The sequence below is a fragment of the Chiloscyllium plagiosum genome, chromosome 26 (assembly GCF_004010195.1).
Source record: "Chiloscyllium plagiosum isolate BGI_BamShark_2017 chromosome 26, ASM401019v2, whole genome shotgun sequence".
Lineage (NCBI taxonomy): Eukaryota > Metazoa > Chordata > Chondrichthyes > Orectolobiformes > Hemiscylliidae > Chiloscyllium > Chiloscyllium plagiosum.
In genome coordinates, this window is record NC_057735.1 from 21,603,319 (window position 1) to 21,629,425 (window position 26,107).

General features: G+C 40.1%; 1 protein-coding gene across 2 annotated transcripts in view; it reads left to right on the top strand.

Moving 5' to 3' along the window:
• elapor1 (endosome-lysosome associated apoptosis and autophagy regulator 1) overlaps positions 1–26,107 on the top strand; it is a 131,394-nt gene that overhangs the window by 85,496 nt on the left and 19,791 nt on the right. For both annotated transcript variants that reach the window (XM_043716712.1, XM_043716714.1), the window contains exons 13-18: positions 3,611–3,748; positions 7,076–7,339; positions 16,158–16,331; positions 16,442–16,622; positions 17,567–17,666; positions 25,263–25,364. In XM_043716712.1, coding sequence (XP_043572647.1) covers positions 3,611–3,748; positions 7,076–7,339; positions 16,158–16,331; positions 16,442–16,622; positions 17,567–17,666; positions 25,263–25,364 — 959 coding nt within the window. The remainder of the gene's footprint in view (positions 1–3,610; positions 3,749–7,075; positions 7,340–16,157; positions 16,332–16,441; positions 16,623–17,566; positions 17,667–25,262; positions 25,365–26,107) is intronic.

Below are 26,107 nucleotides of genomic sequence, written 5' to 3' on the forward strand. Positions count from 1 at the left end.
AAATATATATAAGCACAAGCTGCATCTGCATGGAATTGTGGATAGTGAGTGAATTTCTCTATTCATATTTTTTAAGAAGGTCAGAGCCTCATTCTGTCACAGGTTAGGGCATTCAACATACAATGTAAAAAAATTAAATATGGACAATTATGAGAGCATGTAAACAAAGCTAGTCAAAGTGAATTGGCAAGTTAAGTTTAAGGATAAATGAATAGATACGTAGTGGTAAAAATTTAATGGAACATTTCAGAACACAGAGACTAGATACATTCCAACAAGTACAAGAAATTCCAAGGAACGGACCCATCGTCTATGTTTGACTAGAAAGATTAAGAATGGTACCAAAAAGCACATTTGTGGAAAGGGTGGTCTGAAGATAGGATCAAATATCAAAACCAGCAAAGGTAACAAAAAATTAGTATGATGTGGTGATGCTGGGGTTAGGCTGGAGGAGACAAGGTCAGAAGTCACAGGACACCAGGTGATAGTCCATCAATTTTATTTGAAATCACAGGCTTTCAGACTACTGCCCCTTCAGGTGAAGTGAAGAAGGGCATACAGGCACAGAATTTATAGGCAGAGAGATTAATGGGCAGAGAGATCAAAAGGTCATACAAATGTTGCGAGTGGAGTATCAAATAATAAGTCTCTGCAGGTGATCAAAAGTGTTAGACGGTTAAGTAAAGTGTCAGTTGCTGAATAGTAAATGTAGGAGATTATCTATAGTCCAGGTAATTGAAGCAGAGAGATAATTACAAAAAATTAAAAATAAGATGTTGCTGGAGACAAATAGCTGGAATAACATGACAGATATAAGAGTCTCATGACAAGGGTCTAACCAAGTAACAAGTAAATTAATAAGAAAGGAAAAATAGAGCACAAGAGAAAATTAGCCTGAAATACAAAAACAGATAGTAAGAGTTTCTATAATTTTATTTTAAGAAAAGTTAATAAAGTGAGCATTAGTCCTATAGAAAGCGAGTCTGGAAAATTAATCCTTGAAAATAAGGAGGTAGCAGATCAATTGAACAGGTATTTTGCATTGGTCTTTAATATAGAGGATACAAATAACATCCCAGAAGCAGCAATAATTCAGGAAATAGAAAGGAGGGAGGAATTTAGGAAAATCAGAATCACCAGAGAAGTGATATTGAATAAATTTTTGGATCTGCGGGCACACAAGTGCCTGGACTTCATCCTAAAGTCTTAAAAAAGAAAGATAGTTGATGTATTTGTTTTAATTTTCCAAACCTCTCTTGATCTACGGGTAGTCCCATTAGATTGGAAGATAACAAAATGTAGCTCTTTCATTCAAAAGAGGAGGGAGACAGAGGGCAAGAATCTTCAGGCTGCCAAAGGGAAAATAGAAGAAGCTATTATTAAAGAAATTAGAGCTGGACATTTACATAAGTTCAGGGTAATCAGGCAGAGTCCATATTGTTTTATGTAAGGGAAATCATGTTGCCCAATCTGTTGGAATTATTTCAAGTGATAACATATGCTGTGGAAAAGAGAAACAGGTGGATGCACTGTATTTAGATTTCCAAAAGGTATTTAAGAAAATGCCACATTAAGGCTTGTTGCTCAAAAAGCTTATGGTGTATGATAGAATGACATGGATAGAAGATTCATCGGCTAAAAGAAAGCAGAAAGTTGGCATAAATGGGTTTTTAATGTTTGCAAAATGTGTAGTTGGAAAAATGAGTAGTCTGCCACTGGATCAGTCAACTGGGACGTCAACTGTTTATAATTTAAATAAATTACTTGAATGAAGGGACATAAGGATTGGTTGGCAAATGCTCCGTTGACACAAAATCAGTAGGAAAGTAACTTGTAAAGAGGATGTAAAAAAGCTACAAAGTGTTAGATTGGTTAAATGAATATGCATAAGTGTGAAATTGTCCATTTTGGCAGGAATTATTCAACAAATATTTCCTAATGGCAAGAGATTGAGGAGCTCTGAGATGCAGAGAGATCTTGATGTCCTTATGTTAGTATGGAAGAATAACAAGTAATTGGGAAAGCTATAGAATGTTATAATTTATCATTTCTCCATTATGAGGAACTGAACACAAATGTAGGGAGGTTGACTTAAGGGCAGCATGGTGTCTCAGTGGTTAGCACTGCTGTCTCAGCACCAGGGATCTGGATTTGATGCCACCTTCGGGTGACTGTTTGTGTGGAGTTTGTGTCTGCTTGAGTTTCCTCCATGTGCTGCAGTTTCCTCCCATAGTCCAAAGATGTGCCGGTTAGATGGACTGGCCATGCTGAATTGCCCAGGGTGTCGAGGGATGCACAGGCTAGGTGGATTAACCCCATGGAAATGCAGCGTTCCAGGGATTGGGTTTGTCTGGGTGGAATGCTCATTTGGAGGGTCAGTATGAACTCAATGGGCCAAATGGCCTGCTTGCACTCTGTAGGGATTCTATGACTTAAGTTATATAATATTGCTGAGACCATATGTGGAGTATTGTATATGGTATTTATGGAAAGATATATTGTTTTGGAAGCAGTTCAAAGAAGGTTTACTAATATTGGCAATGAGTGGATTGTCTTATGAGTAAGGGTGGTCAGGCTAGGCTTGTATCTACTGGAGTTTAGAAGAGTAAGAGGTAACTTGTTTGAACCATATAAGATCCTGACAGGTCTTGATATGGGAGATATTGAAGCATGTTTTCTCTGATGGAAAAATGAAGAACTAAGGGGTCATTGGTCAAAAATCAGGGATTGCCATTTAAAAAAGATACAAGATTACTTTTTTACTCTTAGTAGGTCGGGAATCTTTTGAAATCTTTTCCCAAGAAGATTGTGGAATATTTTTATTGAATATTTTTAAGGCAGATAGATAGATTTTTGTTAAACAAGAGAATAAAAGGTAATCAGGTATATGCAAGAATATAGATTTGAGGTAAAAATCAGATCAGCCATGATCTTATTGGTTCATTTAAACCCACCTCACAACTCTGCACCCCCCACCCCATTTATCTGCAGCTCTCCTTACATCCACCCCCAGTCCCGAAGAAGAGTTACACCCAAAACGTTGACTTCTCTACCCCCTGATGCTGGCTGGCTTGCTGTGTTCTTCCAGCCTCCTGCTTGTCTACCATGACGTTATTGTGTGGCAAAGCAAGCTTGAGGAGTTGATTGAACCACTCTGAATCTGTATTTGTAATTTTATACACTCCAGTCTTACCTTAGATCTAATCCAATCTAATCTTTAACTGTAACATCTATTGAGGTGTCCACGCCGCCAGTGCAAATATATTCCTTTGTGTGGAGGCATGGCAAGTTACTTTTCTTTGAGACAGACCGATGGTACTTAGTAGTCAAGAGTGTGATGCTGGAAAAGCACCAGCAGGTCAGGCAGCATCCAAGGAGCAGGAAAATTGATGTTTTGGGTACGCAGACATGAGCTTAGACATGCTTTTACTCCCTAAAACAAAATGTGAACAAGTAGTGCTATAAGACAAAGCAGGACAAAGGGAGACCATGTACCACGACAATAAATATTTATTACACTTTGTATCATGGGACAATTCAGCCAAATGGAACAGCTTTTTTGGAGCTTTTCTTCGTGTTGCAATCCTAAAATAATCTGCAAATATTTCAGGGACCTACTAGAGAAAATACAAGATCAGTGGAAGTCTGGAATGGCTCCAGGGAAAAGCAGTCCTACACATATGTGATTGAAAGAAATACATCACTTGTTTTTATGTGGGCATTCCAGCGCACTGCTTCATTTGAACAGGTATACCTTTACAGAGCAATGACTACTCCATTTTCTACACAATTTCATTTTTATGATATATTAATAATTAATATTATGTTGGATCTGATATATTAATAATTGCATTTTCTTATACATGCTGCATCTAATGTGTAGAAATTAAGTTGTGAGGTTTTTAGTAGATCAGTTTTCAGTACATCACTAAGGACATAAAGAAGGGAACGAGCCTATGTTCCAGTTTCCTCAGGCTTTGGTTGATTATCCTGCATTCTAATTATCTTTTGCCAGATCAACTGACATATGCTAATAAGATTCTCAGAAATTTCAGCATAAATTGGTATCAGTAGAAATTGGTGTAAATTTTGACCTAAGTTATCTCAAGCAAATTCCAGCCCGTAGATTCTACCTGTTTTAGGACTCTTGTCATCTTCTCAGGAACTTACTTTCAAGCATGAGAAATAAGCCATGCTACTGATTTTTTCGATGAAACCATGAGCTGAATTTTATGTCGAATGAGTGGATGCCCTGGATAGATGCCAATACAGGTAACTTCACAGTGATGTAATAACTGTGGTGATGTTAATTATGGTAAGACAACATTTGCACCCTCATCTAGGAAGACGTCCTTACGAGAAAACCAGCTACTTAGATTAGTTTACATTACATTACAGTGTAGAAACAGGCCCTACGGCCCAACAAGTCCACACCGACCCGCCGAAGCGTAACCCACCCATTCCCCTACATTTACCCCTTACCTAACACTATGGGGAATTTAGCACGGCCAATTCACCTGACCTGCACATCTTTTGGACTGTGGGAGGAAACCGCAGCACCCGGAGGAAACCCACGCAGACACGGGGAGAACGTGCAAACTCCACACAGTCAGTCGCCTGAGGCAGGAATTGAACCCGGGTCTCTGGTGCTGTGAGGCAGCAGTGCTAACCACTGTGCCACCATGCCGTCCACAGATGTTGGCAGCTATTTGGTCTCAGGAGTACCAATGGCAATTGTTAGAAGTGCAGCCAGTCCCCCAAGAATGTTCAATGCTAGAGCCAGAGACAAGGTAAGTGGGAGAAGTAATGCCTGGCCCAGGCTGACAGGTCAAGAAAGGGCAGTTCAATGGTAGCGATACACACAGGGCAGTGGGAAGGGGAAATGTGGGATTGTCTAGACCTCCAGGGAGCCCATATCAAAGGCACATCACTATCCCCCGAATCAGCTACAGCAGCACCTCCCCCTCCCTGCCCAATCCCTTGCAAAATTGCGATGAGATAGGTACTAGAAAATGCTCCCCATCATATTTGCATGCTCTGCCCTCTGGACTCAGAGGACAGTGTGAAATTCTGCTCTATATTTTTATAAATTTTCGGGTTAGTAATTCCAAAGACATGGATGTGGATTCGTGTTTATGAACATAATTGCTTTCCGTAAGATTTATGGTCATGTTCCACCCTTGAGAGTGGCTGATTAGTTTTCAAAGCCAAATGCAGGGTGTCTGTGACCATTTGAACAGCTGTGCTCTTCTACTGCAAAGTTTTATTCTAAACACTAATGTCATATTAAAAAAAAGTAAGGATATCTTATGAAAAACTTTCACAGAGCATCTTGACTTTGAGTATGGAATTCAACTCTGCATGTGTTGCTCTGTATATATAGAAATCTTTTGCATTTGGGCTAGCATGCTACATCAGGAACATTGGTTCTCTCTATCTATATATGTGGTATCATTATTTGTCATTCCAGCATCCAACATATATGTCAAAGTTAGGACTGTCTCCAACTTCTACAAGATCCAAGAAGGTGGTAATGGTCAGGCCTATTTGTTTCCAGTTGCATTCCTGTCTGGCAAGCTTATAATATCAGCATGATCTCTTTTAAAAACTGACATTGTTCAATATCAGATTTTTATTTTGAGGATTAGATTTTTATTTAGAATGAATAAGATTTACATTTAATTTTAATAAACGTTTTTTGGACATGGGTCCTTACTAACTCTACAAGTGATTCTGGCAGAAAATATAGGATAACAAACTATTTAATTTATTAATGTTTCCACTGATCTCAGCAGCTGAAACCTACATGGGATGAAAGAAGGGACGTTTTGTGAATCTTCCAGGGTCAAAAAGTAGGGACAAATTTTCTTGATTTTCTTTTTGTTCTCACATTTTTACTAAACCATTTCAAAATCAGTACCTCAGATACAGATATATGCAGGGCAATTTAACCTTGCCTGTTGATTAAAATAGCCAGGGATATTTAAGCACTGATGAATAACAGGATTGGCTAAATAGTGGAAGACAGAGAGTTGGGTAAAGGGCGCATGTTCAGGATTTTAACCTGTAATTAGTGGAGTGGCACATGGATCGGTGCTGGGGTGGCAATTACTTACAATACATATTAATAACTTGGATGACAGAAGTAGATATACTGTAACCAAGTTTGCGAATAACAGAAAAATAAATGGGAAAAGATGATACAAGGAGTCTAATGAGGGAGAAAGATAGAAATCATAGAAATTTTAACACGATGAAATACATTTTGGATATACGGTTGGTTATCAAATATCTGGAACGAGAGGAAATAACTAACTTCAGCTGCTGTATCATTTACTGCCCATCTCACATCACAATGAATGGTACCTCAATATATGTGAAATATTACATCAAATAAATTCAGATTTTGTAAGTGACCAGATGCACGGCAGCATAAATGTGAGTGTATTAATTTTAACTCCCTCATGTGCTAAGCTGAGAGGTGGGAGCTGCTGTTTAATCAGGTGGAAGGTGGTACAGTTTGGAAACGATGGCACTTTTCCGGCTCCCCCTGATTAAGCCTGGGCTCAAGAACAGTGTTACCCTCTGGAAGTGGCCTTATCTCAATGCTGCTCTTTGAATATATGGCCATGCCATGGTCAACACACCAAGTAAACATTAGTGAGTTTCCCTCCAGTTAGCTGAGGGATGCAGGATGCTTCTGTTTGTTCAGTCCATGCCCAGTGGAGATACCCACCAGAAGCATAGAAAAGGCTTGTATTTTCCCTACATACTGTGGCCCTGCTCCCCTCTTTACCTCACTCCCGAACCTGTTGCCCTTATCTTCACTTCAAACTCTGCTGTCAGACCTTCAGCTTGGGACTATAGTCGTACCAGCTGAGGCCACGACTCCCAGGGCACTTCCCCCTTGCAGAGAAAGAAAATTCATCCTGAGCATTGTGAAGGGTAAAATGAGACTTTTATGTATCTTTTTGAACAGATGGACAGTGTCATGAAGTTTCTACACAGCAACAAATTGTCCATTTTTAAAAATGTATCATTACTACATATTTAAGTTATAGCCTCTATGTTTCAGAGTCGAGCGTATTCCTCTGATGTTGCCAAAATTTACTCCATCAACGTGACCAATGTAATAGGAGGCGTATCATCGTATTGTGGACCATGTGCACTGGAATCAACCTCCTCAGGATCTTCTTGTGTGTCATGTTCACCAGGCCAGTACATAGACAAGGAGTCCAGTAAATGCCAAGCATGTCCACCAAGTACACACCTCAAAGCTCATCATCATTACGGAAAAGAATCTTGTATCCCATGTGGACCCGGCACCCAAAATAATTTGGTAATCATTATTACTTACATTCCTGGATTAAAATAAGTGGGGCATCATTGCTATGAGTATGATTATACTCATGGACATTTTGGTGTAGCATTGTGTAAGACAGCTCTAGACTGCCATAACCCAAATGACAGAAAACATCTCCGCTGTTAACATCAGAATGCACAGTTTTGTGCTGCAGAGTCATGTCCTTTTGGAAATGTGTTTTCAGTTCTGACACAGCACTCACACAGAAATTACAGAAGGGGATAAGTAATGTGTTTTATCCAGTGAGATACTGGCACCGATCAGATTTAGAGATTGAGGTTTACCCTCCGCTCACACATTTAGTGTTCAATTATGAGGTCAGATAACCTAAACATTAGTAATCTTTTTACAAATTGTGTCAGATGTATACAAGTACTTGAATGAAATAACTTAAAGGAACTCAATTTCATTTGGCCTTAGTACTTATGCTGAAAAATTAAATTGAAACCTGTGGGTCCTTCTATAGGAGCACCTTAATTTTATTGCTCACTTCTTACTTTTTTTCCATAGTCTGCAGTGGCTAATTTTCAAAGAGGAATCCCAAATAATTCTCTTTCCGAGTTACATTCCTCTGTAATAGTGGTTCCAGGCGTAAGTACACTCCCAGTGGACAGTATGTTGGTGTATTGAGTTCTGTAACTTGGAGTGCTGGAACATCTTCTAACCGCCAGATTGAGAGTGAAGTGATACACATTCCGGAGGTGGGAGGCAGAGCAGCATTTAGATATTTATTCATGTCTCAAAGTGGCGTGAATAGGTGCCAAAAGATTAGTTGGTTACATGTTTTCACCATTGGAGAAAGCATCAGGGAACCTGTTGGGAACATGAGGTGACTTTGGAATTCAGAGCAAGACAAAAGTAAATATGCTTTTAAATGTGATCATTTAATATTTTTATCCAATGTATTATGTGTACAATAATTCTTGAAGATCAATAGTTATTCAATAGTTGATTATATAAGGACCAACATATGAAGTAATAATTGCTGAAGTAATGTAGTTATATGCCGGGTACTTACAAATTCAATATGTAAACCATTTGTTCAAAGGTGAATCTCTTTGGCTGAAGTGACTAACTGAGAAAATGAAGTGAATTAAGAGAGAATGACTAGATAATACCTGCTGAGTGTTTGAACAGCCTGAAGATTTCAAGAGATCAGAAAGACTGAGCAAAATAGGGCATGCTTTGAAGTTTGGGGATAAGAGGAGATGGGGGTCTGCAATGAGTCAGGATAAATCTGTGGAGATTTTAGCAGAAGGAAAAAGATGTGTTATTATGCGTTTGGAGCTTAGAAGAAAAATGATAGGAAAGCTCAGAGAGGAAAAATGGAATTTGCAGTATAATACCGTTTCACATCCTAAAGGATGTATTCAAGTGTTTCTAATTGAAAGAATAACATTTGAACTGTAGTTAGTCTTGCCTGTGTTAATTGATATTGTTAAAGATTCCCCCTCTTCAGGCATTTTGCACCTTCCCTTCAAACCTGTCATTGTCATTTCCCTCCGTAAAAACTCATATCTGGCTCTTCTCTTCTTAGAGCAAAGGCCTATTTTCATCCTCCTTTTCGTCTCCAAAATCCTTGCATTTATTGGTGCCTCCAAAATCTGTCTAGTTTTCCTGCAAATCCATGTTTGTACTTTGTATGCAGAGAAAGTTGTACAGTATTTTTATATCTCTAGTGACTAGAAGTACGGAGGAAGTAGTACGAGTGGTGACTACAGCTATTGCGTATCAAACTGCAACATCCCTTTTATCATACATAGTTCCAACAATAAAATATGTTTTGCTTAAACTTCTGTAAATATCAAAATCTAATGATATGAAATGAATAGGCGGGGGCTGTTTTCCCTGGAGCATCAGAGAGACATGGATAGGATAAATAGATAAGGTGTTTTCTCTAGGGTGAGGGAGTCCAGAACTAGAGAGCATAGGTTCAGGGCGAGAGGGGAAAGATATAAAATGGACCTAAGGGGCAACTTTTTCACAAAGAGGGTGGTGCATGTATGGAATGATCTACCAGTGGAAGTGGTGGAGGCTGGTACAATTACAGCATTTAAAAGGCAACTGGATAGGTATATGAATAGGAAGGGTTTAGAGGGGTATGGGTCAAGTGCTGGCAAATGGGACTAGATTAGGTTAGGATATCTGGTCAACATGGACAAGTTGGACTGAAGGGTCTGTTTCTGCTATACAACTGAGACAGCGTGGAGTTACAAAGGGGAAATCATGCTTCACTAACCTTCTGGAATTTTTTGAGCATATAACTATGAAGATGGACAAGGGAGAGTCAGTGGATATAGTGTACTCCCTGGACTTTAAGAAAGCCTTTGATCAGGTCCCACATAGGAAGTTAGTGAGCAAAGTAGGGCGCATGGTATTAGGGGCAAGGTACTGACTTGGATTGAAAATTGGCTAGCTGACAGGAAGCAAAGAGTAGTGATCAACGGGTCCCTTTCGGAATGGCAGGTGGTGACCAGTGGGGCACCACAAGGTTTGGTGCTGGGACCGCAGCTGCTTACAATATACATAAATGATGCAGATGAAGGCATTAACAGTAATATTATCAAATTTGCTGATGACACAAAGCTGGGTGGCAGAGTGAAATGTGAGGAGGATGGTATGAGAATACAGGGTGACTTAGACAGGTTAGGTGAGTGGACAGATGCATGGCAGATGCAGTTTAATGTGGATAAATATGTGATTATCAACTTTGGTGGGAAGAACAGGAAGGCAGATTACTATCTAAATGGAGTCAAGTTAGGTAAAGGGAAAGCATAACGAGGTCTAGGTGTTCTTATACATCAGTCAATGAAGGCAAGCATGAAAGAATGAAAGCAATGAAAGTACAGCAGGCAGTGAAGAAAGCTAATGGCATGCTGGCCTTTATAACAAGAGGAATTCAGTATAGGAGCAAAGAGGTCCTTCTGCAGCTGTACAGGGCCCTGGTGAGACTGCACCTGGAGTATTGAGTCCAGTTTTGGTCTCCAAATTTGAGGAAGGACATTCTGGCTATTGAGGGAGTGCAATGTAGGTTCATGAGGTCAGTTCCCGGAATGGCGGGACTATCATATGTTCAAAGATTGGAGCGACTGGGCCTGTATACTCTTGAGTTTAGAACGATGAGAGGGGATCTGGTTGAGATGTATAAAATTATTAAAGGATTGGACACTTTGGAGGCAGGAAGCATGTTTCCACTGATGAGTGAGTCCAGAACCAGAGGACACAGTTTAAAAATAAGGGGTAAGCCATTTAGAAGAGGAGAAACTTCTTCACCCAGAGAGTAGTGGATATATGGAATGCTCTGCCCCAAAAGGCAGTGGAGGCCAAGTCTCTGGATACTTTCAAGAAAGAGATGGACAGAGCTCTTAGAGATAGTGGAATCAAGGGTTATGAGGATAAGGCAGGAACAGGATACTGATTGTGGATGATCAGCCATGATCATAGTGAATGGTGGTGCTAATTCAAAGGGCCAAATGGCCTACTTCTGCACCTATTATCTACTGTCTATGACTCTATGACTATCTTACATCTGGGAACTACTCGTGTTGTTAAATTATTTTCTCCAACTCAGGAATTTGTGGCTTCAAGCTCCTCCTAATGATTTGAAAAATATTTATTGGCCATTACCCTGTTTCCTGTAACTCAGCTAATTTTGTATCCATGTTGCTATTGATTCTTTTGCTCCATGATAGATAACTTGGGTCGTAGGTCTGTGTGGCACTGCATCATAAAAGTCCATCTACACCATATCGACAGCATTACCCTCATCAAATCTTTCTGTTGCCTCTTCAAAATATTCCAGCAAGTTAGTTAAACATAACGTCTGTTTTGAAATTCATGCCCTCTCTTCCTAATAAAACCCACCTTTTCCATGTAACTACCAAATAATCCCAAAGAATTGTGTCCAGAAAGATCCCCACCACTGAAGCTAAACTGACTGGTTTGCAATTGCTGGACTTATTATTATAAAATTTGTTGAACAAAGCTGTAATCTTGGCACTTTTCTCTTACTTCCTTCAAATCCTTAGATGCATCACATCTGGTCTGGATAACTTTAGGTGCAACAGTCTATCCAAAACTTGTGCCCAATCAGTTTTGAACCCTTCTAGTGACTGAGAACTGTCCTTTGTCACCATGGCCTGTGGCTCCATTTTCTCTTTTGGTGAAGACAGATGCAAATTATTCATTCAGAACTATAGCAAAGCCTCTTGTCTCCATGTGAAAATCCCATTTTGTTTGCTCCTAATCAGTCCTACCCCTTTTGCCACCTTTTTACTACTTACATAGCTTTTTGTTGGCTGCAGACTTTTCTCATAATTCCTTTTTGTGTCACTTATTTGTTTTTACACCTCCCATCATAGTCCACAATATGCCTCCTGGTTCTCAGTTTTGTTTTCTATCTGATTTGTGTCATAATCACACTTTTTTTATCTTAGTAACAGGTACATATTCCTTTTTTTGTCTCATGTGATCTCCAGCAACAGGTGGAGGCAATGAGATTGAATACTGAGCAAGGGAACAATAGACAATAGACAATAGGTGCAGGAGTAGGCCATTCTGCCCTTCAAGCCTGCACCACCATTCATTATGATCATGGCTGATCTTCCTCAATCAGTATCCTGTTCCTGCCTTATCTCTATAACCCTTGATTCCACTATCCTTTAGAGCTCTATCCAACTCTTTCTTAAATGAATCCAGAGACTGGTCCTCCACTGCCTTCTGGGGCAGAGCATTCCACACACCCACCACTCTCTGGGTGAAGAAGTTTCTCCTCATCTCTGTCCTAAATGGCCTACCCCTTATTTTTAAGCTGTGTCCTCTGGTTCGGGACTCACCCATCAGCGGAAACATGTTTCCTGCCTCCAGAGTGTCCAATCCTTTAATAATCTTATATGTCTCAATCAAATCCCCTCTCAGTCTTCTAAACTCAAGGGTATACAAACTCAGTCGCTCCAATCTTTTAACATAAGATAGTCCCGCCATTCCAGGAATTGACCTCGTGAACCTACGCTGCACTCCCTTAATAGCCAGAATGTCTTTCCTCAGATTTGGAGACCAGAACTGCACACAATATTCCAGGTGCGGTCTCACCAGGGCCCTGTACAGCTGCAGAAGAACCTCTTTGCTTCTATACTCAATTCTTCTTGTTATGAAGGCCAGCATGCTATTAGCTTTCTTCACTACCTGTTGTACCTGCATGCTTGCCTTCATTAACTGGTGTACAAGAACACCCAGATCTCTTTGTACTGCCCCTTTTCCTAATTTGACTCCATTTAGGTAGTAATCTGCCTTCCTGTTCTTGCCACCAAAGTGGATAACCATACATTTATCCACATTAAACTGCATCTGCCATGCCTCTGTCCACTCACCTAACCCGTCCAGGTCACCCTGTAATCTCCTAACATCCTCATCACATTTCACCCTGCCACCCAGCTTAGTATCATCAGCAAATTTGCTCTATGTTACTATTAATACCATCTTCTATATCATTAATATATATTGTAAAAAGCTGCGGTCCCAGCACTGATCCCTGCGGTACCCCACTGGTCACCGCCTGCCATTCCGAAAGGGAGCCATTTATCACTACTCATTGTTTCCTGTCAGCCAACCAATTTTCAATCCAAGTCAGTACTTTGCCCCCAATACCATGCACCCTAATTTTGCTCACTAACCTCCTATGTGGGACTTTATCAAAGGCTTTCTGAAAGTCCAGGTGCACTACATCCACTGGATCTCCCTTGTCCATCTTCAGAGTTACATCCTCAAAAAATTCCAGAAGATTAGTCAAGGATGATATCCCCTTCATAAATCCATGCTGACTCTGACCTATCCTGTTACTGCTATCCAGATGTGTCGTAATTTCATCCTTTATAATTGACTCCAGCATTTTTCCCACCACTGAGGTCAAAATGTGTTGCTGGAAAAGCGCAGCAGGTCAGGCAGCATCCTAGGAGCAGGAGAATCGATGTTTCGGGCATGAGCCCTTCTTCAGGAAGTTTCCTGAAGAAGAGCTCATGCCCGAAACGTCGATTCTACTGCTCCTTGGATGCTGCCTGACCTGCTGCGCTTTTCCAGCAACACATTTTCAGCTCTGATCTTCAGCATCTGCAGTCCTCACTTTCACCACTGAGGTCAGACTAACTGGTCTATAATTTCCTGCTTTCTCTCTCGCTCCTTTCTTAAAAGGTGGTACAACATTAGCCACCCTACAATCCGCAGGAACTGGTCCTGAATCTATCGAACTCTGGAAAATAATCACCAACACATCCACGATTTCTAGAGCCACCTCCTTCAGTACCCTGGGATGTAGACCATCAGGACCCGGAGACTTATCAACCTTCAGACCTAGCAGTCTCTCCAACACCAATTCCTGGCAAATATAAATTCCCTTCAGTTCAGGTCCTTCAGCCACTGTTACCTCTGGGTGTTTGCTTGTGTCTTCCCCAGTGAACACAGATCTGAAGTACCAATTCAACTCTTCTGCCATTTCTTTGTGGTACCTCTTAACTGTCTCTGGGGGGAAGGTTTCTTTGTCTGATGGAGACCACATAGAAAGCAAAAGGGACAGACAAAGAATTCCTCCATCAAGATGAGTTTTCTGAAGAAGTAACAAAGAGAATTGATGAGGGCAGAGCGGTAGACGTGATCTATATGGACTTCAGTAAGGCTTTTGACAAGGTTCCCCATAAGAGACTGGTTAGCAAGATTAGATCTCACGGAATACAGGGAGAACTAGCCACTTGGATACAGAACTGGCTGAAAGATAGAAGACAGAGGGTTGTGGTGGAGGGTTGTTTTTCAGATTGGAGGTCTGTGACCAGTGGAGTGCCACAAGGATTGATGCTGGGTCCACTACTTTTCATTATTTATATAAATGATTTGGATGTGAACATAAGAGGTATAGTTAGTAAGTTTGTAGATGGCACCAAAATTGGAGGTATAGCGGAAGCAAAGAAGGTTACCTCGGATTACAACGGGATCTTGATCAGATGAGCCAATGGGCTGAGAAGTGGCAGATGGAATTTAATTCAGATAAATGTGAGGTGCTGCATTTTGGGAAAGCATATCTTAGCAGGACTTATACACTTAATGGTAAGGTCCTAGGGAGTGTTGCTGAACAAAGAGACCTTGGAGTGGAGGTTCATAATTCCTTGAAAGTAGAGCCACAGATGGATAGGATAGTGAAGAAGGCATTTGGTATGCTTTTCTTTATTGGTCAGAATATTGAGTACAGGAGTTGGGAGATCATAGTGCGGCTGTATAGGACACTGGTTAGGCCACTTTTGGAATATTGTGTGCAACTCTGGTCTCATTCCTCTCGGACCGATGTTGTGAAACTTGTAAGGGTTCAGAAAAGATTTACAAGAATGTTGCCAGGGTTGGAGGATTTGAGCTACAGGGAGAGGTTGAATAGGCTGGGGCTGTTTTTCGTGGAGCATCGGAGGCTGAGGGGTGACCTTATAGAGGTTTACAAAATCATGAGGGACATGGATAGGATAAATAGACAAGGTCTTTTTCCTGAGGTGGGGGAGTCCAGAACTCGCGGGCATAGGTTTAGGGAGAGAAGAGAAAGATAAAAAAGAGACCTAAGGGGCAACCTTTTCATGCAGAGGGTGGTACGTGTATGGAATGAGCTGCCAGAGCAAGTGGTGGAGGCTAGTACAATTGCAACATTTAAAAGGTATCTGGATGGGTATATGAATAGGAAGAGTTTGGAGGGATATGGGCCGGGTGCTGGCAGGTGGGACTAGATTGGGTTGAGATATCTGGTCGGCATGGACGGGTTGTTTCTGTGCTGTACATCTCTATGACTCTATGACTCCCTGTGACCTGCAGGGTTAATCCAATATAAATACTCAATTTTCTGGGTTTTAGCTTTAATTGCTCTTAATGTTTGTAAAGACTTGATGGCAATAAAATAAAGAATCCTTGCTTTATAATCTTTAGGCTTACCATGTGCTTAAACCTTGCAAGTTACATTTACAACCTATTACTTGATTTAGTTTTAAAACAGCTCTCTCCCAACTACACTCTTGACTCCCTGCCCATTCCCTCCCACCAGCTTCTGTACACCCTGGCTCCCTCATCCCACCAACATTGGAAACAGCATTTGATTGACATAGAGTCATAGAGATGTACAACATGGAAACAGACCCTTCGGTCCAACCCGTCCATGCCGACCAGATATCCCAACCCAATCTAGTCCCACCTGCCAGCACCCAGCCCATATCCCTCCAACCCCTTCCTATTCATATACCCATCCAATGCCTCTTAAATGTTACAATTATACCAGCTCAGTTAATATAGTTACTGGAAGAAGAGCATGGGAATTCTCTTCTGATTCTTGTCAAATATGCTTCAATCCATAGCTCAAAAGCAGATTATTTTGTCAATTGATTAGATTAATTTATGGGAAACTTGTCTCCTTTTGCACTGACTGCTCTATTTGTCTATATAACAACTTGATTACAATTTAGAAGTAATCCATTGATTGTGAAGATTTATTGAAGAAACTCTTTCAAGACATCTTTGGTAAAATTGTAGGAACAAATTACTGCAGATGCTGGAATCTGAACTGAAAACAAAAAATGCTGGTGATCACAGCAGGCCAGGCAGCATTCATGGAGAGTCTTCAGCTCTGATGAAGAGTCATCTGGACTCAAAATGTTCACTTGTTTTCTCTCCATGGATGCTGCCTGACCTGCTGTGATTTCCAGCACTTTTTATTTTAAATAAAATTGATTTGTTTGAAATCTCTCCATGTTGATAGTTTGTGTGTGCATTTCTTTTTCAGAACCACACACTCTGTTACAACAATTGCACATTTATAATTCACAAAGAGCATTGGACATGGCACTATGACTTCAGTCTTCTCAATGAATCCACGTCGATTACAAGTGGCCCTCGTTTCACTCCAAAAGGAGTGCGATACTTTCACCATTTCAACATGGGCCTCTGTGGAAATCAGGTAGAGATGAAGACTTCTTGATACTAATAAGGATTCAATGCCTTCTTGTACACAAAACGATTAACCACACACTTCTGGAATTAAATATTTACGCTTTTTATTTCCATAAGGGAAGGAAATTGGCCTCTTGTGTGGATAATGTAACAGGTGAAGGTGTAATTGATAATGATGAAGGCTTTGCCAGAGCTGTCACATCCTATATCTGCCAATCTACACTTGTTCCATCAGATGTGACAGGATTTAGGACAATTATGTCAGCCCATCCCATCAATTTAGCAGATCACTTGATTGGTGAGTTTTTTTTTAAAAACAGAATGCATGGATATAAGACATGTACATGTAAACGTCATGCCGGAATGGATGTGAATAGAAATCTTTGCCAATTATTATAGTGAGCTATTGTCTCAAACTATAGGTGAAACAAAAGTTAACAATGAGCTGTAACTATGTTGAGACATCAAGGAGAAGAGTAAAGATGTTGCTGGTTAAAGTGAATGGGCTTGGCTTTCATCTGTTATATTATTATATACTGGAGAAGTATCATATTTTTATAAATTCTAACCTGTAAATTACAATCTGCAGGTGCTACCATATGAAAATATCGACACATATTACTGCTAGATAATGAAATGCTGTTTACCAAGAAGTGAATACCTTTTTAAATCTCAATTCAACTACTATAAAAATTGAAATAATTGGTTAAGTCTGCATCAGATATTTTTGATGCTGAAATTTTTATTCCAGTTCTTTCTTGAACTAACATTCATACAGCTGATTATCAGAGTTTAAATAACCAAAATATTAAACTGCAAATATTATCTACCTCTCAGAACACCCAAATGCTGAACATTAGCCAACTACTGTGTGAAGTGCAAATGAAGAACATTTCTGATTCTATTTCCGTTCTCGTAAATAATATATCATAAAACAAATATAAAAAATTGTCTTTTGAGCAGCCATTTCTTGTCAAATAATCATATGTTTAGTGGTTTTAATCATATTAAAGAAAATTTCAATGTGATAAAGATCATAGGGCACTTTGCAGGAGTGGAGGACTATGAAATAAACATCTTTGAGAATTTGTCTCAGATACCACTGTGTTAGATTTATTTTGAAGAATACAAACCTTTTTCATCCATTGATAAATGCTGTGGCTGACAAATTAATCCCATTAAGACAACAATATCTGGTTCTAAACTGAACAATTTCTTAAAAGTTTTCTTTTTTCTTTCCAGGAGTGACCACTCAAACCACACTGGATAATATCACTGCTGACCCTGATCTGTTTCCTATTGAGAAAGACAGAACACTACCCGATATAATCTTTATTTATAGGTACGTGACTTGCTGAAAAGAATTGTTAAATTCCTGAATTTCATGGAAATACTGGAATGAAATTGGATTTCATTGCACCCATTTTCTGGTGAGTGCAATGTAGTTCCATTTTAGTGCCAATCTCCCATGTTTGAAAGTGTCTAATTACCCATATTTGTTCAGGCACTGCTGCGTTATCCCTCCTTTACAATGATCTAAATTGTTCAAGTCCCTTGAATTTGAGAGAAAATGGCCCGTTGCCCAATTTAGGTCCCAAGCCAGAGATTACTTTTGCCTGAAAGCAATAGGCCTTGAGCTAATTTGTTCAACATTACCTGATTTATATACATGCTGACTGGTAGTCTTTAAAATGTCAGTTGGAGGTTATCACCATAAAGAGATTTACTTCCATAAATAGACATCTTAGTGTGGAGCCAAGAGGAACCATAGTACTGGCCATGACTCATGCAGTTGAGCAAGACTTACCTTGTTTTGCGGATGTACAAAGTCAGGCACAATCACTTTGGTTGTTTAATGTGCTTCCAGATGAAAAAGAACAAACAGTTTAATTAGAATTCTTGGAACAGGTGCCAATAAGTATGTGAGATGAGTTAGGGACAGTCACTATGCCTTCACCTGGGAGAAAAAAGTGAACATTGGTCAGTTGTTACCATTTGGAAACAGTCAACACTTGGTTGTGATTGGTGAGCTATTATTGGTTGGAAGGCATCAAAACTGACTGGCTGTCCGTGGCCAAAAATCCATTTTCACTTTTTGTAATAATCCTGGTTGAATAACAAATTGCCTGAAAGGTATTCAGCGAACTCACTTCAAAAGAATGATTGCCTTGTATGCAGTCATGAAAAACTGGTTAAGAAGCTGAAAGAAGCATTAACAGAAGCTGTTTTAAAAAGTCAAGCCTTTACTGGGAAAACGCAACTAAATAAAACATTAAGTAATTATAAAAAAAACCCATTTGCTTCACAAAATTTACAAACAATACAACTCATCTCCAGTAAAGTTGTATTTTGTTTATTTCATGCTGCAATTTTGTATTTTGTTGGTCATAAAGATTTTTCTGTACTTTTTCTGCTACATTCTCTGCATTTAGATTCTGGGTGCTGCAGAGGAGGGAAACAGGTCATTAACCAAGGTTGCACTGAATTTGTCCATACAAAGCAAAAAAGATGTTCCAATAAATTTACAGAACAATCTCAATTGAGCATTAGCAAACCAGCTAAATAGAAATAAATCTTTTTCCTAAGTTAAAAATTCAAGTTTCAAAGAAAATATGAGGAAATAAAAATTTGTTCCTTAACATACACAACACACCTATGGATATTGATTTCAGGCTGAAATATTTCTTTCTTCTCCCTCTCAATGTTTGGATGGAAATGCACATGTAGTAATGTAGTTCCTGGCATTCTGCAGTCACGGAACTCTGTCCTTAATATTAAAATGGCAACACCGGAAAAGGCAGCACCAGGGCTCCTGTAGCTGGGCTTGTCCTCTTCATCTGCCTTTTCTTTTCTTTCTTTCTCTTTCTTCTTTTCTCAGTTTTGTTTTAGTTTTAGCTTAAGTGTGCCTTCTAAAGAGAGCTGTTTGGTAGGAAGGCAGTTTCGATGATGATTGGAGCAGCAGCGTCTTCAGAGCCATTGTGGCTACAGAGTTGGCTGGCTTATGAAGCCCGGAGCGGGAACTCTGGCAGCAACATGGTATGGATTGGTGAAGCCTGGAGTGGGGACTGAGCATGGCATGGTATGGCGTGGGCAGGTGAAGTCTGGAGTGGCACTCTGGGGGTGACATAGCATGGGCTGGTGAAGCCTGAAATGGGGACTCTGGGGCCAGAGAAGGAAAAGTTGGTCTCTCTTTGAGTTCTCTTTCTTTATTTTCTGTTTTATTTTAAATTAATGAGCTTGGTGCTGTTACATGGCGATAATATAAAATTGTCACTGTTTTTTATATTGAATATATGTGACAGTAAATCATTCAATTTAATTCAATCAATTTATGTGACCTGTGCTGTTAGGCACACTCACTGCAGGCTGTTATTATACAAGTATTTGTAGGATAGACAGAGTGCAACCAGAATTGGTAAAAGGGTAATGTCGCCATAGTCCTAATGGACCACAGAGCTGTTCTCCCATTAGAGAGAGAAGACCGGTAGTGGTTTAACCTGAGCATCAACATGCCTCAGACGAGGGGTGAGTTGTGAAGGAGATTACATCAAAGTGACCTCAGCTGGTGCAGGAATTGAGCCCATGCTGTTGGCATCCCTTTTACATCACAAACCAGCTGTCCAGCCAACTGAGCCGCCCATTCTCATCCCACTTTCCAGCAATGGTCCATCAGCTTATAGCTTCAGGAATTTGAGTGTAGCTCCAGTTCCTTTTAAAGAAGTTTTTCCGCCTCAACAGGACAGTGAATTCCAGTCACCCACCATCCTCTGGGTGAAAAAGATTTTCCTCATATCTGTTCTAATTCTTCTAGTAAATCTGTGCCCCAATGTGTCTTCAATACTAGGGGAAATAGGTCTTCCCTGCCCACGTGATCCAAGCCCCTCGTAATTTTGGACTTGTCAATAAAATTGCTCCTCAGTCTCCTTTGTCTAAGAGAAACAGCCCTAGCTTATTCAGTCTTTCCTCATGGTTACAATTTTCAAAACCTGGAAACAATTTTGTAAATCTCCTTTCACTCTTTCTCTAAACAATTACTGTATTGTGATGACCAGAATTGTATGAAAAACTCAACCCATGGCTTAACCAGTACCTTAGGTGGTTCCAGTATTAGATTTCTGCCCTGATATTCAGTACCTCTGTCAATGAGGGAAAACATCCCCTTGCATTCTTTATCACCTTATCGGCCAGTCCTTTTGCCTTCACGGACCAGTGGGCATGCACTCCAAAGTTTCTTACTTTCTTTTCACCTCTCAATAACCTTTTGTTTATTAGGTATTCTCTTGCATTGTTTGCCATCCCCAACTGCAAAGCTTCTGGTTTGAATTCAGTTTTCTGTCTACTCAATCAAATCTTTGATATCTTCCTCAAGTAGACAGTCAACCTCTTCATTATCAACTACCTAATCAATTTTGTGTCATCTGCAAATGTCCTAACCACGCCAGCCACAACTTAGGCCTTAGGAACACCACTGGAAACCATTATTCGTTCACAAAACTTCTGTTGGCCATTACTCTCTGCCTGTATAAAAATATGGACTTTATTGAATTCAAATTCCACAAGCTGCCATGGATTTGTACCAATGTCCCCAGTGCATTAGAGCTGTGGATATTTAGGATCTGAAACAAAAACAGAAATTTATGGAGAAACTCAGCAGGTCTAGCAGCACCTGTACAGAGAGAAACAGAGTTAACATTTCAAGTCCAGCGATCCTTCATAACAATTCTGAAGAAAGATCACTGGACCCAAAATGTTAACTCTGCTTTCCTGTCATAGATCATGCCAGTTCTGCTGAGTTTGTTCAAAAATGTCTGTTTTTTGTTCCCCAGAACATTAACCTGAGATTCTGGATTACCACTGCCACTGCAACACCACTTCCCCATGAAATATATCATAAAGCATTATGCTCATCTTACCATCACTGCATAATAGCATGTGGCTCAAAGGTGTAAAAGTCCCAGACTCCATCATAACTTGGGTAAGACATAATGATGGATGCAGGCTACATTTTGTTGCTGAATAGCTTAATTTCAGCACAGACACAGAACTGCCTGTGAATGTAATATTTGTATATATTCAAGATGTAACAAATGTTGGGTCTTTCAATATTATATTGCCTACATCTAGATTATTCTATTATGAAGAATAACACAAGCATTGCGACATCAGGTACAAGTACACTTCTGCAAAAAGTCACACTGTGTTGAAAAACAGCCAGATATATCAAGTGGAGAAAAGCAACAAATATCCACAAAAGAGCCCACAGAAAGATCAAGGCTGAAAGATAATTTGCAAATATTCCAGTGTTCATCAAATAAAAAGGAAAAAGACTGTGCTGACCATGGAAAAACCAGTGTTTTAGCTGCAGTAAGTTAAACCACTTTCCATGCAAATGTTTAGCCAGGAGGAAGACAAATAGTCAATAAAGCTTATTATCATGATTGCTGCAAAGGTGCCGGACAACATTTCTGAAGCATGCTACTGCAGAACTGTTGGTTGAAGATTTGGATGATTCACTCTACATCTTACCAAAGGTTATCAATTGGGAATTCCGACAAGATAGTGAGCTTCACAGATCTGAGTAAGGTCGGACCAACGATGATCCAGAAATGAAATCCTGGAAGGTGAAGTTGAGGCTCTGTGATGGAATGATGCTCACCGGAAGAGGCAACTTAATCTGAATGCCCAATCCAATGGCAACGATGAAGATTTGGAATTTTAGAATATAAACACAAATTGGAAGTTATTCAATATAGCAGAAGCAAAATCAAACGCTTGGACTGATTTTCCTAAAATCACAAGTCACATTGACTGATGAACAGACCAAGAAGCAAAATGAGACTGAAGTTAAAGCAAAGTGGTGTCCAAGACAACCATATAAATCAGCTCAAAACATTTCAAAGCTGGGCCAGAACTCAGTTCCACCACATCCCCAGGCTTCCCAGGGGCTATCCCCACCTGTTGGTTCCCTAGGGTCTTGTTGGTCCTGCTCCCCTCACTCCTTCTGGTGTGTGCTCTTCTTGCCCTTGCCTTTGCCTCCTCTGGCCATGCTCACCCCCTCTGGCCATGTCTGCCTCACCCCTTCAGCCCCTGCTCCCCTCACCCCCCTCTGGCCCTTGCTCTCCTCACCCCTGAGTCAGCCCACTCAGCTGATTTTAGCACTGCTCCTGCAGCTGAATGAATGGCTGTGTGAGTGAGAATGAGTGACTGTGAGTGAGGGGAAAGTGACTGATTGATGTGACTGATCAGTGACTGTGACTGAGTGAAGGGCAAATGACTGACTGACCAGTGAGACTGAGAAACTGAGGAGGAGTATCTGACAAATGGAGTGAGATTGATGTGCCATGCAGCAGGCTAAAGGCAACGTTAATGTAATGCAGGTGAGTTTTTCCACTGCCAACGCTGATCCTGTCGGCTCAGCCAATTCCACCTCCTCTTCTCCATCACTTTTGTCCTAATGCTCCATTTTCATCAGCTTTCAGTAACACTGGCTGTTGTCAGTTTGTTGCCAGCTTCTGTCTTGATTATGCTCATGCAGACTATTTTACTTTGGAAGTAGACTGCAAGCTGGAGGCTATTGCAGCGCAGGCATCAAGTGTGCATCAGGACCAGGCAATCCTCTGTGTTTATTGTGCAATTTTGTCTTTATAACTTTTTTGCACATTAATGAACATTTGCACCTTGATTGGATTTTCATTAATAAGTGGGTAATGTCCAGCTTTAAACATCATAGTAAATATTTAGCAAGCTCTAGTGTCACATCCACAAGCAAGCTGTCATCCAAGTATGTTTTGGAAAATCTAATTGATATTCAACACCAGTACTAAAAAACTACAGCAGAGCAGCCACAACAATCCTCTTGCAATGCACAAAGGTTACAGTGGGGCACTTCAGGCAATCAGTCCCCAGTCCACGGGTTGACTCTTCCTGGTGAATCACAACCAAAATTGACTGTTGCAAAATGATTTCTGTTTGGATTTTGCACATGTTGAGACAGGTTACATAATGTCATGGGTTTCAGTTTCATATGAATTTTTTGTTTAAAGAATGTGGATCCTTTCAATTTGGGTGATATGCTCTTCAACAAGTTGTGGTGTGGAACTAGGCAGTTAGCTCACAGGTCCCAGGAAAACCACCTTATTGGCTAATTTTCAGAGGAAATAGAATAAAAAGAACAGAAGCAAAACATTCAAGCTGCCATGCCATTGTTTGAAAGAGCTCTCCACTTTGCTGTGCCCCCTTCCCCAAACTTATTAAAAACATTTTTTTCAAATACTTATTCATTTTTCTTTTGGATGCCTTTATTGATGCTGGTTTCATCAATTTTTTTGAAGGGGAAGGTGAGATAATGGTATTGTAACAAAGGCCATTAAAATTAGGAAAGGGATGACAGGATAAACATAGAAAAAAATTACGAAGCAATCCAACTAGGGGCTCATGGTATATAATAGTAATTAAGAAAATCAACAGGGAATTTGGCATAAAGTTTTTTTTATCCATAGAATGGTTAGAATGTGGAGCATGCTTCCACAAGGAGTAGTTAAGGCAAATAACATCAATGAGTTTAACAGGTGGTTAAATAAGTATGAGAGAGAAAGGAAAAGAGGGGGTTATGCTGACAGGGTTAGACATGGGTGGAGCATAAGCACTAGCACAGACCCGTTGGATTTGTCGGCTGGCTGCTAATCATTAAGCTGTACATTCCATATAAAAATTGCTTTCTCATTTAACACATGCACACATTTTTGTATGTAAATATCTTTATTGAAGCAACTGCACAGAGGCTGGTATCCTGTCACTAAGTCACCCTTTATCTACATGTGCACAATTCATGGACTCTGAGCAGACTACTCAGAGCCAGTCCCCATAATGAGGAGACTCTCAAAATCCCCTGTTTATTTTTTTCTCTCTTTTTTTTCTTTTTAACCCCCACACTACTGCCTAACTGCGGTAGTGCCTATTTTGTCCCCAGCACCCATGGTGTGTGTGTGTGCAGATGAATCCCCTGTTTTTTTTTAGGGCAATGACACTCCTGATTATTATTTCTTTCTTTTTTCTATTAACCCCCACACTACCACCTAAGTGCAGTAGTGCCTATTTTTTCCCCAGTACCCATGGTGTGTGTGTGCAGGTGAATCCCCTGTTTATATCTATCAGCCAGGGGTCCCTGATTGGCCCAGGTTAGCAACCCTAATCAAGGATCTGAGTCAGTAAGATCCAGCTGGCCCTCCATCCTGTCACTATATTAATTTTCATGCTCTCAATTGTCTGCTCATGATCTTAATTATAAGCTCTCTAATTACTACCTCAACAACTACCTGGGGTGGCACGGTGGCTCAGTGGTTAGCACTGCTGCCTCACAGCACCAGGGTCCCAGGGTGACAGTTTGTATGGAATTTGCACCTTCTCCCTGTGTCTGTGTGGGTTTCCTCTGGGTGCTCTGGTTTCCTCCCACAATTCAAAGATGTACAGGTCAGGTGAATTGGCCATGTTAAATTGTCCATAGTGATAGGTGCATTAGTCAGAGGGGGGTGGGTTACTCTTCAGAGGGTCGGTGTGGACTTGTTGGGCCGAAGGGCCTGTTTCCACACTGGAGGGAATCTACTCTAATCAAACTAGTACTACCTTGCATTCCACATAATTAATAATTCTGCTATTAATTTATGGACTCTGAACAATATGTTTATATACCAATCACTCTTCTTTCCTTTTTCATTTCCCATCCACATCCATACTTTCCACCAAGACTATGCAGCGACATATTAATTTATTGGGAGCGCTGCATTTATTGCCTTTTTAAAGCTCCTGCCAACCCCCTATCCATTCACTTCATACTGCCACTGGTTCACTTCACATTTTCAAATGGTTGCTCAATTTAAGCGCATCATTAGCATGTTGCAGAACAGATTAAGTCAGAAGAGACTTTGTTTATATTATACAGGTCGACTGAGTCAACACAGACTTGCAAAAATGGAAGAGCATCCACAGTAAGATTGAGATGCAGTCCTGCAAATGTCGGCTCAGGAGTCATTTCAGTGCCAAGGTAATGCCTCCCATTCTATCACAATATTTGTACAGTTGTTGCCTGCATTCTCACACCAAAAATTAGAACATTTGTTGTAATACTGGGTACTTATAAATATACCTCTCAATCAAATCAGCTGTTAAATCAGAAAACAAAAAAAATGAAATAAACCAGCAGTTCTCAGCTGAACAGGTACCGATATGTGAAAAGTGAATGTTGCTCAGGAGGATTCACTCAAATGTAACAATGATATACCATTTACTGCTCTGTATCATAGCAACTGAAAGCGCCTGCTTCAAATCACAATGAAACAGGATTTGTATCCAGATGGTCGATGATAATCATTCAACCAACAGCATGAATGATGAATCTGTAAATGCTCAGTTAGATAAGATGTTTTGCCTTCAGAAAACCCGGTGCTTTCCATTGTCACTTTCATAATCAGCAGCAGAAGCAGAACATTGAACAGGGAATACAAAAAGTACAAAAAGAAATGTAGAGCATCATTTTCAGTCGTTGTGAATTGAATGCTCAGTGATGCCACATTTGTATAATTGATGAACTGTAATAGCTAACGAGACAGCACTTCAAATAAAAACAGCACCAAACATGCAGCAGCTTGAGACTGTTGCTGGCTTCTGGTTTTTTTAATAGATATTTTTATTGAAAATGTAACATTTTTACAAGTTTACAAAAATAAAAAAAATCCCAAGTATAAACATTGATATACAATTAAATCTTAAATAAATAATAACCAAAAT